General features: G+C 47.1%; 1 protein-coding gene across 1 annotated transcript in view; it reads right to left on the reverse strand.

Annotated features, from left to right (window-relative positions):
- Window positions 1-230: 230 nt before the first annotated feature.
- fam49bb (family with sequence similarity 49 member Bb) overlaps window positions 231-16,673 on the reverse strand; it is a gene marked incomplete at its 3' end in the record, with an annotated part of 33,399 nt that continues 16,956 nt past the window's right edge. Inside the window, exons 3-9 of the mRNA XM_084474951.1 lie at window positions 11,392-11,474; window positions 9,870-9,991; window positions 8,795-8,900; window positions 5,330-5,469; window positions 1,903-1,980; window positions 424-540; window positions 231-314 (exon numbers count right to left, since the gene is read on the reverse strand). Coding sequence (XP_084331077.1) covers window positions 231-314; window positions 424-540; window positions 1,903-1,980; window positions 5,330-5,469; window positions 8,795-8,900; window positions 9,870-9,991; window positions 11,392-11,464 — 720 coding nt within the window. The 5' untranslated portion in view covers window positions 11,465-11,474. The remainder of the gene's footprint in view (window positions 315-423; window positions 541-1,902; window positions 1,981-5,329; window positions 5,470-8,794; window positions 8,901-9,869; window positions 9,992-11,391; window positions 11,475-16,673) is intronic.

Here is a 16,673-nt window from a genome sequence, read left to right on the forward strand (position 1 = left end):
AACACACACACACACACACACACACACACACACACACACACACACACACACACACACACACACACACACAGCAAGGGGCTTTCTTTGTACATCCCCCTTCATTCAGATTGCTTAACATCGGCAGAGATCCCATTTGAAAGACATTTAAAGGACAATCGATAAAGGACAGGTCTAGCTTCTGATGATCCATTAGCAAAGACGGTATGACCAATCAGAGTCCAGGTGAGGACTTACGGTGTCTCCAGCATGACTTTACACACGCTGGCCATGGTACTGAGGCAGTCCGTCGTGTTTTCAATGGGGACGTTCTTGTTCTACAGACGGGGAGTAGTCGAGGGAGAGAGAGAGAGAAAAACACGTTTAATGAGGTGATACTCGCACACCCATGCATCAGGGTCAGAGTGCACCTTTTTGTTTTCTCACCTCGGACACAAACTTGGTGGTGCCGTCGCTCAGTGTCTTCAACATGGGCGTGGCATCGGCGTAGAACAGGGAGATCCGATTGGCCAGTTCGTTGTTCACCTCGTTCTCCCCGTCGGCCTGGAACATTATTAAAGTTTGTTCAAATATTAAAGTGCTTACAGAAACAATATTGATTACTAACCACTCAACCGAAATGTACTGGCTCTGCCTTGTCTTGTGAACGTTTCACAGAGAACCCTGCGGGATTCATCCTGTTCTAAATGCATCTTTAAACAACATCAGGAGCCGTCCGGGGCCTCAAGTTGCCTACCTTTCAGAAAAAGAACAAAAAGGTGCAAGGATATAAATATTCTCCCTCAATGTCTAATTTACTTTTTTGATTTTTTTTTTGTCTGGGCTTTTAAGTGAGGACTTAAAAAGAGAGCGTGCGTTTCACACAAGGGAGACTGGGCTTTCATCTCCATCGTCTCACTGGCTCTGACGCCTGAGACGCTGCCGCCGAGACGACCAGACAGCGAGGCCCTCCGACGGGACGCGACGCGACAGCGTACTGTCGGGAACCATTTGGCAACAGAACACTCTGGAAGGATCGCATGAAACCAACACTGAACAACATTCAGGCATGTATGTAGAAGAGCAAGACGTTTTAAGTCCTTGACAAAAATAAAAGGAGACTTCTCCGATGACAAGAAGCGCCAAGTCAACTATATGTGCTTTGTCTTCACGTAGCAGCCGCTTTTATCTAAAGAGATTGCCAGTGAGTTCAGATACAGGTCATTGAGGTGCAGGAAGGGGTTGGACAATACAGAGACAGGTCATTAAGGAGCTGGAAGGGGTCTGACAGTACAGAGACGGGTCATTGAGGAGCAGGTAGCGGTCTGACAGTACAGAGACGGGTCATTGAGGAGCAGGTAGGGGTTGGACAGTACAGAGATGGGTCATTGAGGAGCAGGAAGGGGTTGGACAGTACAGAGATGGGTCATTGAGGAGCAGGAAGGGGTTGGACAGTACAGAGACGGGTCATTGAGGAGCAAGGGGGTCAGGGGGCATCTTGCGCTAGGATGCCTACAGGTAGAATTTGGACATTGGGGATCGAACACAGAAGCTGGGAGTCAAACACCCTAACTAATGGACCAATAGTCTTTGCGGAGCAGAAAAAAAGGTGTAATCCTTCCAGAAATGTGGGTCTGATATCTCAACTCCTCAAATCTCCTCCTCTGTCATCTACTCAAACCGACACAAATCATTTATTTACAAAATAATTTCTCCAGAGAAGAAGAACACCTTTGTTCTCCCAGTGTAGCGAGGGGTTTTCCCCCCCGTCTTCACACCCAACAGGAGCCGTGACCCCAGCCCGGGCACTTTTACCACAGTGACCTAGATTTTAGGGAGGCCTGGGGGCGGGGGGGGGGGGGGTGCCCATAAACGGGCGCATGGGATGGATCCGAGGAAGAAGGGGAGGGGACTAGAGGAACCCACCGGCAGGTTGTTGATCCTCATCCGGCTCAGCGTCCTCCGGTAGTAGCTGAAGTCGTTCTGGATGGCCGGGTTGGTCATCTGTATGGGACACACACACACACACAAACAGCCCGTTAACAGATAGACCTAATACCACTGTGTCATAGGGAGGGGGGCACCAAGGGACAGTGGAGAAGTGATAGAGATAGAGGCAGAGGCTGTAGGGGAGGAGACAGACGGAAACGGGAGGGTGTTTGGCAATGCCCGTCATGATGATGTCATTACACTGACAGGAAGTTGTCAGCATGGAGGTGAAAAAAAGAGAATAGATATTCCCTGGAGGGAGGGGGGGGGGGGGATAAAACCTGACATAAAGAGGAACATGATGCGATTACATGTGAATCTGCTGATTCCAATCTACACTCTCCCTTTGCTCCTCTACCCTCCCTGCGCCTCCTTACTCTTCACTCCCTTTCTCCTCGTTCCTCCTCCTCTCCGCCTTCTCTGCTTCCTCTTTCCTCCTCTTCCTCTTTCCCCCTCTTCCCTTTCTCCTCTTCCTCTTGTCCCTTTCCTCCTCTTCCTCTTTCCCCTCTCCCTCCTCTCCTTCTCTTCTTCCTCCCTCTCCATCACCCTCTCTCTGTCCTAGTGAGCTATGGGGGGGGGGGGTTGTCTGAACCTCAACAGACCAGCTCGGAGACCAGATGTAAAGGAAGATCATCCCTGCTATTGGACATGGGTGCGGCGCCTAATGTGGAGCTGTAGAGACCCAAACTGTCTCTACAGCGCTCTACAGAAACCCAAAAAGGAGAACTTTACAGGTAGGTTAAGTCTAAATGGAGAGAGATAGAAGAGACGGTGAGAGAGAGACTAAGATGGAGAGAAAATCCATGCATAATTGCATGCTGCAGAACTGATGGGCCACGCCCATGTCTAGGCTTAGTCTGTCTGTTGAAATGAAGATGATGATGAGGATGTTATTTTGACACACTTTCGCACCAGACAGCCAATAATATACCCCCTATAAGGGTGAACCAATCAGACCAACCAGTCAGACCAACAAGCCACTCCTCCAATCAGGGCTGGTTGTCGGGGGGTCATGTTTTGGAGCATGTTAGGTGGCCAGACATGTTAAGTGGGTCAGGAGACCCCGTCCACCATGGACCCCGGATAAAGCCGCTGGTCCCTCACCTGAGGGGGCTATGACTACGGGGGGAGGGGGGGGGGGCATCTCAGTAAGACCCCCCGGGGGCGAGGGATCAGGGGCCACTGTGTTTTTATACAGAACTGACATTAATAAGACTCAGTTGAGCATGAATAGGCGAGCGCTCAGGAGAAAACTGTGTGTCTGACAGTTTTACGTTCAGCTGACTGGTGTAAAATGAGGGGGTGGGGGAGTGATGGAGAGAGAGAGAGACAGAGAGAGAGAGAGACAGAGACGTCCTTGGAGTGGTTTCTCATCTATAAACCACAACACACTGCAGGACTACAGCCCCCCAGAGGGTAACGGTCATTCATCTCCTTCACACCATTCCTCCGTCCCCGTTCTCCTCCCCAGAGAGAGATACGTTTAAATCCTCATATATACGCGGAGCTGGAAGGCCCAGTCCAGCTCAGTCAAAATCCTGCCCGGTATTTAGAAGAAACCACCTGGATCTGCTAGTCACTCTGGTTACAGTTAATTAGCTGAGTTTGTTCAGGGCAGGAATGAAAACATGACAGGACTTTACATCTTGGAACCTGGGGTTACACACAGGTTTTGCTTTAGGATTTTTAGATTCCTCCTCCTCCTCCTCCAGTGCCCATTTAAAAGGAGCCGATTGCTTGGGTTCCAGTATTGCTGCTTCAAAGATACAATCCTCACAGATGTTGCAGATGTTTCTAGATTAACTATTTACAGCATTTTAATACATAACAGGACGTTGATGTCATGTTTCTAGAGAAACTATTATAGTACTTCTATAGATAGTGGATTGTAAAAATGATGTTCCTAATGTTCCTAGATGAACTATTACAGCAGTGGTGTAGTCTACGTGATACGCAGGTATACGCCGTATACCCATTAAGAAAGCTCCAGCATTTCCGTATGCCCACTTAGAAATGCGCAATGACACGTATCAATTTCGATAGTGCCGGAAATTCTGTTAACTTTATGAATGAAAGTATGACAGTTCTGTCACAGAACGTACATACTTTCATTCATAAATTCAACCTGTGCGCTGTCAACCTCAGCTCGACTAATATATCGTGAATCAACTCTCCTTACTACTGGCGTGCAGGTTTGATTGACAAGTCTGATGGCCCTCCCTCGCCCCTAATAACTATTGGATAGGCTATTACTATATAGGCTACTATTGTTTTTAGCATTTAGCTTCTACCGGGAGTACACCCGGATATGTAGCATTAGCAAGCACCTAGCTTCTAGGCATATAAACGGTGGTCCCCACAGACAAACGGCCAATATATAGAACAATCATATTTCCAATCCAATCATTTTAGCGCATGTGGAACAAGAAATAAACGTTTAAGCTTGACATTGTGTTTCTAGTTAAAATATTGACGTTGTGCTCTGCGACGTCCGCAATGGTTAGCTTTGTGATAGCCACGCTTGTGGCGGATTCCAAGTGTCATAGAGTGTCATTGATAATAACAATAACAATAATACGTCTTAGAACAGTTGCTGATATGTTTTATTTATCATCATTTATTATTTAAGTATTTTTGTATGAGAAACATAGCCTACATATTTTTATTTAGTATTTTCGCATTTATTATTTCTTATATAGGGTATTTTATTTTATTGAGTTGTAATTGTTTGACAAATTACCAACTCTTTTTCTTGTCTCTAAAACTCTAAAACTTTATTGCACAGGACAGACTCAAGTATCCCGTCGTCGTCTCCTTCGCACGTTAGTATCGCGCTAGGCTGGTGACATACAGTAATACAGTGTTTATATAGCCAACAAGTATTTATTTATTGATTCTTTATAGTTTGTTTGATGCTATTGCCTAATGGTGATTTGAATTTGACTGTTTAATGTCCTAGAAACTGATGACAATATCGAGTGTTGAATAATCTCAATGACTTATGGTGGTTGTAGGCTACTGTATGCGACAGTGAGTGTGGTGGTGGTAGGACGGGTGTGGAAGAGGCTAGGAGGGAATCACAGTATACCCACTACAAAAAACTAGACTACACCACTGCATTACAGTTAAAGATAATGGGTTGTAAATATGCTATTTTGAACTAAAAAAGTAAAGTAAAGTACTTGTATAGATAACGTGTTGTAGATGTGCTGTTTCTAGAGGAACTAGTTACAGTACTTGTGACGATAGTGTCTTGTTTCTAGAGGAACTAGTTACAGTGGTTCTATAGATAATGTGCGGTAGATGTGATGTTTCTAGAGGAACCGAGTGTGTAGGGCGGTGCGTGTCCAGTGTTCTTGGGGACCTTGAGCTCGTCAAAGCGCAGCGTGAAGTGCAGGATCTCTGCAAACTGCTTGGCGAGCGCCTGCTCTCTCTCCAGGTGCTGCGTCGGGTCCTCGTACGTCACACTGGTCAGCGCCCCCAGCAGGCTGCTTAGCGACGCCTCTGTTGGTTAGCACACACACACACACACACACACACACACACACACACACACACACACACACACACACACACACACACACACACACACACACACACACACACACACACACACACACACACACACCTCTCTTCATGGCTGGCAATTATTTTAAGCGTGTGTGTGTGTGTGCGTGTGCGTGTGCATGTGCGTGTCTCTCTCTGTTTGAGTTCTTTTGTGCGTGTGTGGTGTGTGCTTGTATGTGCGTGTGTCTGTGTATGTGTTGGTAATACAGGATCTGAAATGACATCCTCATCAGAGCTGAGGTGTGTTCAGCACCGACAGTCACATCTCCCCAATTAAAAACGCACAAACTCGCCCCGACACTAAATATCCTGAGTGGTCCTGTCGCTCTGTGTTTGACTCGTTCTCCTGACAGGAGTCTATCCGGACATTTTGAGACTCAAAATGTCCTCCAGCTGAAGCATCCTCGTTAGTGGGAGACATGGGTACCAGTCTACCCCCCCCCCCCCCCCCCCCCTCCCCCACAATGCCCCCGGGCCCACTACCCTGCCAGTCTGCTGGGCGGGAACTGGGGGGGAGGGAGGTAGGTGTGTGTGTGTGTGTGTGTGTGTGTGTGTGTGTGTGTGTGTGTGTGTGTGTGTGTGTGTGTGTGTGTGTGTGTGTGTGTGTGTGTGTGTGTGTGTGTGTGTGTGTGTGTGAGATAAAGTCTTTGCTTCTAAGGGGGTGATAAAACATGAGACTCATTATCTTACTGGCACAAGAAAAGATTGCTTGGGGCGGTGTAGTGGTGATGATGATGGTGGTGGTGGTGGTAGTAGTCTGTCCATTGCTTTGTTCCATGCATTGTTTTAAACACAGAGCCTTATCAGGGCTAGCCTTGGTAGACCTAGACCAGTTCACCAGACAGACCAGAGGACAGACTACTGCACTGGCTCTGGTCCACTGGTCTGTCTGGACGACCAGTTCACCAGACAGATCAGAGGACATACTACTGCATGAGCTCTGGTCCACTGGTCTGTCTGGGGGACCCGTTTACGGGGTCAATTGACTCCGCCTGGTGTCCTCTGACCTAATGACGCCCACATGCCTGCGCCGCCGCTGCTCTCACAGACTCTAAAAAGTGGAGCTACTCCTGCCCCAGCCTGTCAACACAAGATCCAACATGGAGGAGAGACCCGACTGGGACAGAGGGGGTCTGGTGCAATTCAGGTCATGGCGGCGCAGAGTAGAGCGAGAACGAGGGCGAGAACAAGGGCGAGAGCGAGTGTGAGAGAGAGACACACACACAGGCATGGAGGGCCTTGAAACTCTTCCTCTGTCACTGAACCTGCATGGTGTTGGCTCATGGGCACTATAACCAGCATGATGGCTTGCGGGTAATGAAACATAGCTAAGTAGTGCAAGGAACCATGAGCCAGTTGGTAAGCTAAACGGTTCCGCTTGGCATCAGCCTCTGTGTGTCTAGGGGCGTCGAGCTAGCCCTGGCCGTTTGTAGCTACTACACAATAGCATGGTAGTAACAATACATCTATGACGACACAGACAGCCGCTAACCTAGCTGTGTTAGCATTGGCAAACGCTAGGTGTGTTAGTTAGCCCTGTCAGAAACTAAGTGCGCCCCTATTAACCCAACAAACTACCAGCCTTTCGAGTCCACTGCGTAGACATGAAGGCTCATTTAGCCATCAATCATCTTGGTGACATCACTCCCACTTGTGATGTCACAAACGGCTAGACTTTGAAAGCTAAAAAACATCACGCCCGGCCTTGAAATAGGGGTTCTTGAACAGCAAACCAACAGCTAACGCTAGCCCCTGCTACTAGCGTTGACTGGTTAGCTGGCTAGCCTGTAGCCCAGCTGTCTAACAGGCTGTGCCGCGGGCCACATCCCGACCTCTGAACCCCATCAGGGCAGGAGCCCCAATGGCGAAGCGACCTGCTTTGTTACATAATAGCGAGCGTCGGATGGCGCCCGCTGCCTCCATTGACTGCCGTTCCCTCGGTAACTGGGATTACCGCCGTAACAGGGATTAACAGGTCGAAGGTCATCAAGGCACCCCACCAGCCCTAGGGGGTTGGGGGTCGGGGTGGGGGGGATCCCTAAGTGTAAAGCCTTCCCGGCCCCGCCCTCTCCCATCGCCATGGTAACGAGGCAGCCAATAGCGGCAATCAGAAGACTGCATCGCAAGCAGCATGTCAATGCAGGGAAAGGCTTACACGCTTGTTTATACAAGGAGGGGTGCACGCATGTGTGTGTTTCTGAATACATTTGATGTGTGTGTGCGTGTGTGTGTACACATGTATGTAGGCATGTGAGTGAGAATATATGTGTTGTTTGATTGGCCAACAGTAGCCAATAGTGCCAATGAACAGGTTAACTATTATGGTCATGGACAAAGGTTATATGTGGAACGTTGTATGTAGAAGGTTGTATGTAAAAGGTTGTATGTTGAAGGTTGAATTTGAAGGTTGAATATAGAACGTTGAACAGTAAAGACTGCCATAGTCAGCATGTAAGCTCCATCTATATAAAGCTAGGTGGTACAGGCAGAACCAAAATATTTTTTGCCAAATACTTAATATGGAGGTGATGTTTGAGCAGGTCGAGGTATTGATTATTAGGTATTCAAATTGTATAATAAATGATTTTTTTCTTTGCTATTGACCAAAGCAGCAGGAAGATGGAAATATTTACATTGCATTTCTGGAACTTAGCCACTTTATAATTTACAATTTACACATTATACTTTATACACTTTTTTATAATTTATACTGTTTATACATTCTATTTTGTTTGCCCTATTTGTTGTTTGTTCTGTTTGTCTTGTCTTCTCCTTACTTAGCATTTTGTTTAGCATTTTCCCTTAGCGTCTACTTTTGTTTGTATTACTACTTTGTATTCTTGTTGTATTTTATTTATTTTTATCCTGTGTTTTTCTACTGCTGCTGGGCTATTGCAACAAACTAATTTCTCCTACGGGGGATTAATAAAGTTGTATCGTATCTTAGTTACGTTAGAGGAACGACAAGCTTGTCACTACCGTGAACCACCTAGAGGCCGTGAGAGGAACTACAAGCTTGTCTCTACCGTAAACCACCTAAAGGCTGTTAGAGGGACTACAAGCTGTTCTTTACCGTGAAACCCTAGAGACCGATAGAGGTCCGATAGAGGTGACATATTATACCACCAGGTGTGAGTAGCTTGTAACAGCTAATCACACTCACATCTGGTGGTATAATATGTCCCCTTTAACATGAATCACCTAGAGGCCTCTTCCACCAGAACTTCACAAACAGCCAGGGAAGGCTGTTGGTGATACGTACCTAATCTCTGGGAGAACTGGTAGAACTTCTTGAGTTTCCCCACCAGTGGAACCACAGCGGCCCACGCCTGATCCTGCAGAACATCGTCGTTTGGGTTCTGGATGGCCTAGCGACAGACAGAACCAACGGGACAGATAGGTTTACAACAAGCAAAACAATGTTTTAGATAGTGATAAGTTCTAAAACACAATCAAGTGCGAGAATGCAATAAAACAGGGGTTTTCAAACTTTGAGTGTGTGTGGACCACTTTCTATAATCAAGAATTTTCACGGACCACCTTATAATACACATAATAAAATATGTCTACACACAGTCCTACCTGAATTACCCGCACCTCTTAATAGGCATATATTAGCACTAAAAGTAACATAGCATCAGTAAAACAGGCTTGTTAAAAGAACGTTTACTGCACACAACGGCTGCCACATATTTAATGTATTTATTTAAAGTGCCCAAGGGCGTAATCAGGTTAATTTGAACACCAGGCTTATATCCATAGCAATGATAATGGAGTATTAAATATGTACAGTAATCACAAACAAACTGAACTGAACTGAACTGGATAAAGTCAAATATCAAATCTTCTCAACAAACGGCTGGGAGTTTGTCCAAGTAACGTATGCAAAACATTTCAGAAACGGGAGATCAAGAAACTTACTGGGAATTTAAATAATAGGCCTTATTTCTTCCATTTATAATTTAAAACAAATTGTTTCAGATATACACTGCCTATATATAAAGGCTATGCATGTGATGTGATCACGAAGTTAGCCATTTTTTTTTTTTTTTTTTTTAATTCTTTTGCTTTTCCATGGACCACCTGCAGTACCGTCCACAGTTTGAAAATCACTGCAATAGAATGTCCTTAATCCCTGATCCCTGTTAATGTATTGGATGTCACTGTAAATCACTTTGTTCAAAAGAGTCTGATGACGAGTACATGGATATGATAATTGCGGAGCGGGCAGTCCCAGGTTAGCCATTGGTTCTCAAGGATGCTTCACATTGGGAGTCCCGCTCCGGACCCGTACTCAGCTACTAGAACATCCTCTGAGAGGTTGAAGGTGTGCGCACCTCTCGGATCTCCTGGCCGGCTCCCTTGTAGGCCTGCAGCTCGTCCAGGATCCCTCTGGCGTCCTTCAGCACCACGTCCACCTCCAGCCACACCTCCCTCTCTGCCTCCGTGGGCATAGCATCTGCAGGAAGCCTCGGTGCATTAGTACCAGCTAGGTTTCAAAGGGGTTTTAACATAAATGGGTGTGTTTCACATAGGGGTTTAGTGTTTAACATGGGGGTCAAGTGTTTAACATAAGGGTGGGGGTGTTTTATATAGCGGTGGGTGTGTTTAACGTAGGGGTGGGTATGTTTAAGGCTGTGTGTTTAAGGGGTTCTTAAACTATGGCTCAGGACCCAGAATGGGTCATGATTCAGTTGGGTATTGGCCCAACAATGGACAAAAATCTGCGAGTACACCAGTTCTTGTGTGCTCAGGGTTTTTCCGAGCATCGGGTCAGGGCCCCGTTTCCCGAAAAGCATCGTTAGCCTAACGACGTCGTTAACACCGTCGTACGATCATCACAGAATTTTCGGACAGTTTCCCAAAAGCATTGTTACGTAACGACGTCGTTAAAACCCTCGTAGCCAACGACGCCTACAGCGGTACTCGTTAAGCACTAGGATGCATCGTTACTATAGCCTCAGTGGAGTCACCAGCTGGACATTCCGTGTATTGGATGTGTTTTATTAAAACACGTCATCCGATACCACTGAATGTCCAGCTGGCGCTATTTTGCAATACCCCAAAAACAGTGGTTCCCGCATATATATTACTCGTAGACTACTGTTAGATTTAAACAGCAAAGACAGAGACATGTTAGAAGTCAACACAAATATAATTTATTGCAGCAATTTAGAATTCCAAAAATAAATGTACCGATGAAACGCCACGTCACAAGGCAACCCTATCACAAGGCATATAATAAAATCAAATGATTCCGTTGCTCGTGTAGGAGGTGGCTTGCGAGCGGCACTTGCTGTCTCCCTCTGATTTTAATTCAACCATCGTGGTTAAAATGTCCTCATATTGATCAATGACAGAAGACATACTGTACATGAATCATGCTGAAACCAGCGGGTGTCGGATAATTTCTGCAGGCGTTTTTTCTTGCGATTTTTGGCATAAAGCACTGTAGGAGCGTCGGTGAGGCTGTGATGAAGTTCACTATTTATTGGACTGTGTCTAGACAGTTACGAACTCCCTGACCTTAGTGGAGTGCATAATCGCCAAGTTGAGAGCGTGGTTTTCTGTACGTAGACTGCTGCGGGAAACTGTGCTGCGATGCGTGCCATTCCCGCTTACATTGCCCGCACCATCATACCCCCTGCCCAACAATATGGGCAGGAATCGATCTAGACCAGCAACAGCAATAGCCGTGTCAATGCCTCTGCGTTTGAATGATAATGAATGAATGGAACGTTGCATTTTTAATGTTGACACCAAAGTTTCTAGAGAGTGCGCGGCGCGTCAATCACTATTGTATATGTATGTGTGGTAAACACCAGGGGAGAGAGACGAGAGGGATGGTGTGGGTCTTACTCTCAAAGTCCAGGAAGAAGTTGGGTTCCTGGTCCAGGTCGGTGCAGGTCAGCACCTTCAGGAGGTTCCCCATGGTCGGGTCCCTGAGGAACCAACACAAAACAGAACTTCATTATGCAGTCCATCAGCAGACAATTCATTCGGTTCCCACAACCAATCAATAAAAACATAGTCTGCATTTATACACCGCCCACCTTTCTAATCGGTACGCCTCTGCTTCATTTATTCACTCACTAACAAGTGCCTGTGATGCAGCTTTTGATGTCGCAACACCTCAATAACCCTTTGGTGCACTTTGATGACAAGCTCCATCTCTAATGTCACCCCCATTCCTGACCACCAGTAGAGGGACTGGCCTTGTGCTCCTGTAGCTACCTGGTCAAACCAGCATTATCTATTTATTTTAGCTTCTTCAATTGTGATCGTATGCTTTGGTTGACCTCAGCCTGACTGGTGAGCCTCTGGATAGAGCTAAGCCTCTGGATAGAGCCTGAGGGTACGCCATGTGACCGATCCAGACAAGATGCCAGGGTGAACCCGGTGACCCTGCGGTCTCAGTTCAGCGCCGGCCCTCCCAGCGGACCCCCCCGTTGTGGCTCTGGCTTCCCGTTGCTAAGGGCGACCAGATGGCAGAGGTATTTTAAAAAGTGATTTATAGAGAGGGTTCCGCTTGCCCTGCTCCACCAGGGCCGCACTTCTGCTTTTCATGCCCGGCGGTGCGGGCAGGAGCAGGAACTAGAGCCGGTGTCCTTGGAGAGCCAGAGGGTGCAGTTCCCTCGATCATCAGCCCTGTGCGCCGCGTTCCGGCTGAATCTGCCAGTTGAAACGCAGCATCATGGATATCGGTTATGTCTAAATAGCTTCTTGTTTGTCTGTGTTTCATTTAGATCACGAAATATGGAGTTCACTGAGTTGCATTGTATTGCCCTGGGTTTGAGCTGTGAAGTAGGGTGTCACACTAGCTGTGGTGAAGCTTTTGATGGAGGACAGACTGTAGCTGTTATAAAGGACAGACTAGCTGTGATATAGGACAGACTGTAGCTGTGATATAGGACAGACTGTAGCTGTGATATAGGACAAACTGTAGTTGTGATACAGGACAGACTGTAGCTGTGATATAGGACAGACCTACTGTGATAGAGACAGGATTTAAAGGATAGACCTACTGTGATAAAGGACATACCTAGTGTGATAAAGAACAGACCAGGTCATTTTGTTCAGTGCAGCAGGTTTAGGGTAGAAGCTGGTAGTGGTGGATTCTGAGAACCAGACTAGCTATATGAGGAGTGGTGGGCTCACCCAAAACCACCATGGGAATATAACTTGAGTAACTGTCTAATGTGGGAAGATCTCACACACACACACACACACACACACACACACACACACACACACACACACACACACACACACACACACACACACACACACACACACACACACACACACACACACACACACACACAGGAATCTAAAGCATCCAGTGATGAGCTGTCTCAAGTGAGGATCTCTATCAGCTTAAAATCTTAATCCAACGTATTATCGCGTGTTCGACATGATTACATGTCGACATGTAACGTCAGGCTCCCAACCAAACAACAATGCACAATGAAATGTGCATGTGTTTCACCACACAGGCCGCAGTGAGCCACTTAACACTCGTGGGTCACACTGGGGTCGTGACCTCATGACCCGCTTCAAACACTCCCATCAGCACCGGAGGTACTATGTTGTCATGGTGAATATGGAACCTGACAGGCAGGAAACCACACACACACCTAACCCTTCCTGACAAGACAGATAGTAGGAGAGGAGAGAGAAGAGAGAAAGCAAGAGAGAGAGAGAGAGAGAGAGTGCAAGAGGGAGAGAGAGCGATCTCTGTTGGCCGGCCGTCACGTACGATTATTGACAGGTGACGGAGTGACAGAGACAAAGTTGACAAAGTTGGAAGGTAAGGCAGACAGACAGACAGACAGGTAGGTAGGTAGAGTAGAAAGGCAAATATGTGGAGCAGACAGACTGGTGTTTAGGTAATGCAGATAGACCGACATACAGATAAGGTGGTGCAGACAGACAGGCAGGTAGGCAGAGAAGACATAAAGGAAAGGTAGGTAAAGCAAACAAACAGACCGACAGGTATCTAGAGCAGATAGAAGATAGATCAGACAGAGATGTAGCAGATAAACAGGAGACGGGTGTAGCGGGAGGAGTCATGTATTATCACCACTATCACCAGGATCTCTAAACCATGGATCCCCACTATGATCACCGCATCATGCCTCATACCATTCATATAATTTACTCATGTCATCAATAATCTGCACCACCAACACCGCTGCAAAGGAGCCTCCTGTCTGAGCTGCAGACGCCAACAGACCCCCAGGCCTCCATACCAACCCCCGCCCTGCCCTACGAGGGTGGCACCGCCCCGGACCCTGCAGCGCCCGCGATGGGGGGGAGAGGGTGTGGGGGGGAAAGGGTGGGGGGCAGAGTGCACCCCCCCCACTCTGCAGGGGAACGAGGTCACCTTCAGGATGTCTCAGGGTTCAACCCCAGAGCACACAGACCCCCCCCCCCCCCCCCCAACGTACTGCCGCCCAAGCACCCCTGCATTATACATGACATTAAAGAAGAGAGAGACGGGATGCAGGAGAAGGAGCCGTTAGAGCCGGTATACACACACTCTGCTGCAGATACACTCCAGAACACACTACACCGCCATACACACTCCTAGAAGAAGAACACTCCTGAACACACACTACACCACCAAACACACTCCTAAAAGAAGAACACACCTGAACACACACAACACCGCCAAACACACTCCTAAAATAACAACACTCCTGAACACACACAACACCGCCAAACACACTCCTAAAAGAACAACACTCCTGAACACACAACAATGCCAAACACTCTTAAAAGAAGAACACTCCAAAAAACACACTACTCAACACACTCCTAAAACAGCAACAATCCTAAATACAGGATAACACAACTAAACATACAATATAACTCACACAATTACTCCTTCCTAAGGATGAACCTTAAATTCATTCATTTGTATGGTTTTAAATATTTTTAGCGCTGTTGAATTACTGAATTACTGGAAAACTGCAATCTATAAAAAAAAAATGAAGATCACTATTTTTATTACCAAACCAGCAAGCGGATGTTTACTACTGTAGAGACTGAACTGGTTCTGTATTGGTATGCAAGGTACAGAGGGGGGAGGAGGGGGAGAGGGGAGGGGAGGGGAAGAGAAGAGCGGGAGAGAGGAGGGGTCGAGTGTGTGTTTTTGTTTTTCTCAAAGACATAGCGTGCGCCAGTCAGGACAGCTTCCAGAGTTACCCTCGACAACCAGATACCCGCTCTGCTCTCCCATTGGCTGAGCCAGTCTAGCGAATCATGTGCTGTATCCATGGAGTCCAAAAAATTGTTGGCTCCATTGAGAGCTGAGTGGAGCCAATCAGAGAGCGGAGAGTACAGTAGTAGTAGTAGTAGTTGTAGCAGTAGTAGCCATAGTAGTAGTAGTGATGAATATATTTATGCCGGTGAGGTAATGCGCTGAACACAGCGGATTAGGGAAGCAGTGCATGCTGGGGGCTGGGAGAGATTTTTTAATTCCACTACGGAGACAGACACTGATCTAACGGGTGTTCATCTTGTTATGGTAACAGAAGCATACCGTCACATATTAAGCTTCTCTTTAGCCTCAAATGCTCTCGATATATAAATATATTTACAGCCACTGCTATATCATTTCAAGTAAATAAATAAAAAGATCATGATCTGTAAAATAAAATACTAAAATAAATGAACATTTGATAAAATAAATTGAATAAAGACTGAATAAAAATGACAAAAATCAATAAATAAAACAACATTAAGACAAAATAAATTAATGAAATAAAGTGAAAACATTGAATAAAGACAGTGAAAATAAGAATCTATAAATGGAGAGTAAGTAGAGACTAACATGGGAGCAGCAGCAGCAGCAGCAGCAGCAGCAGCAGCACTACAGACGCATCATAGACACGCCTTGCAGTGCTGCAGCCGCTCGGCACGCAACACACAGCGGCTAGGGGTGTGCACGAGGGCTAGAGGCATGCACAGCGTCTAGGGGCGTGCATGATGACTAGGGGCGTGCACAGTGTCTAGGGCCGTGCATGATGACTAGGGGCGTGCACAGTGGCTATGGGCGTGCACGGAAGGGACTTTGCCGGGTTTCTGGGACAGCAGCTAGACCATCACTAAGCTAATGCAAAGAGAGTGCTGACATGCGGTTTTCCTCCAGACCAAAGTGGAAAACACGTGCACGGATCCCGTAGTAGAACACGAAAACAACCCCTCTCTCTCTCTCTCTCTCTCATCCACCGCCCTCCCTCCCCTTCTGCATCCATCTCTCCATTCTACCCTCTTCATCTCTCCCCCCTCCCTCCTCCCTCCTCCCTTCTCCGTCCACATGATGAGCTCAGTCAAGTGGGCGGTGTCCTGGAGAGACGGTCTGCCTGGGGCGTGTACAGTAGGAGAGCATGTCTGCGTCTGTGCCCCTGCGTCTGTGTGTGCATGGTGATGCGTCTTCACCCCCATAGTATTCTATTGTAGTATCATATTTTATTATGGGGTTTATTATGTGTATATCTTCTATCGTCAGAGTTTGAGGGTATTTAGAGGGGGTAAAAAGGGTTGGGTTTGGGGGCTGCTGGATTTGTGCCTGCCATGTGTCTGGGAGGGGTGGGGTCAGACTGCAGCAGGGACGGGAGCGCTGTACTAAACTTGACCTACATTCCCTCGGTGACACGCCACATCACATTAGCTCAACCCCAACCCACACAGACCCTGCCGCCAACCGTCGACCAATCAGACGACCCGAAAACAGAGCAGCCCTACACACCCCTGACCCCGCCCCTCTGTACCCTAACCCCGCCCTTCTGCACCCAATTCTAACATTAAAACCTGCACCCTACTACACCAATAACAACCTGCACCCTACTACACCATTAACAACCTGCACCCTACTACACCAATAACAACCTGCACCCTACTACACCAATAACAACCTGCACCATAGTCTACCAATAACAACCTGCACCCTACTACACCAATAACAACCTGCACCCTACTACACCAATAACAACCTGCACCCTACTACACCAATGACAACCTGCACCCTACTACACCAATAACAGCCTGCACCCTACTCTACCAATAACAGCCTGCACCCTACTAAACAAATAACAACCTACACCCTACTACACCAATAACAACCTGCACCCCAC

The sequence above is a fragment of the Micromesistius poutassou genome, assembly GCF_964030765.1.
Source record: "Micromesistius poutassou genome assembly, chromosome: 11".
Classification (NCBI taxonomy): Eukaryota; Metazoa; Chordata; class Actinopteri; order Gadiformes; family Gadidae; genus Micromesistius; species Micromesistius poutassou.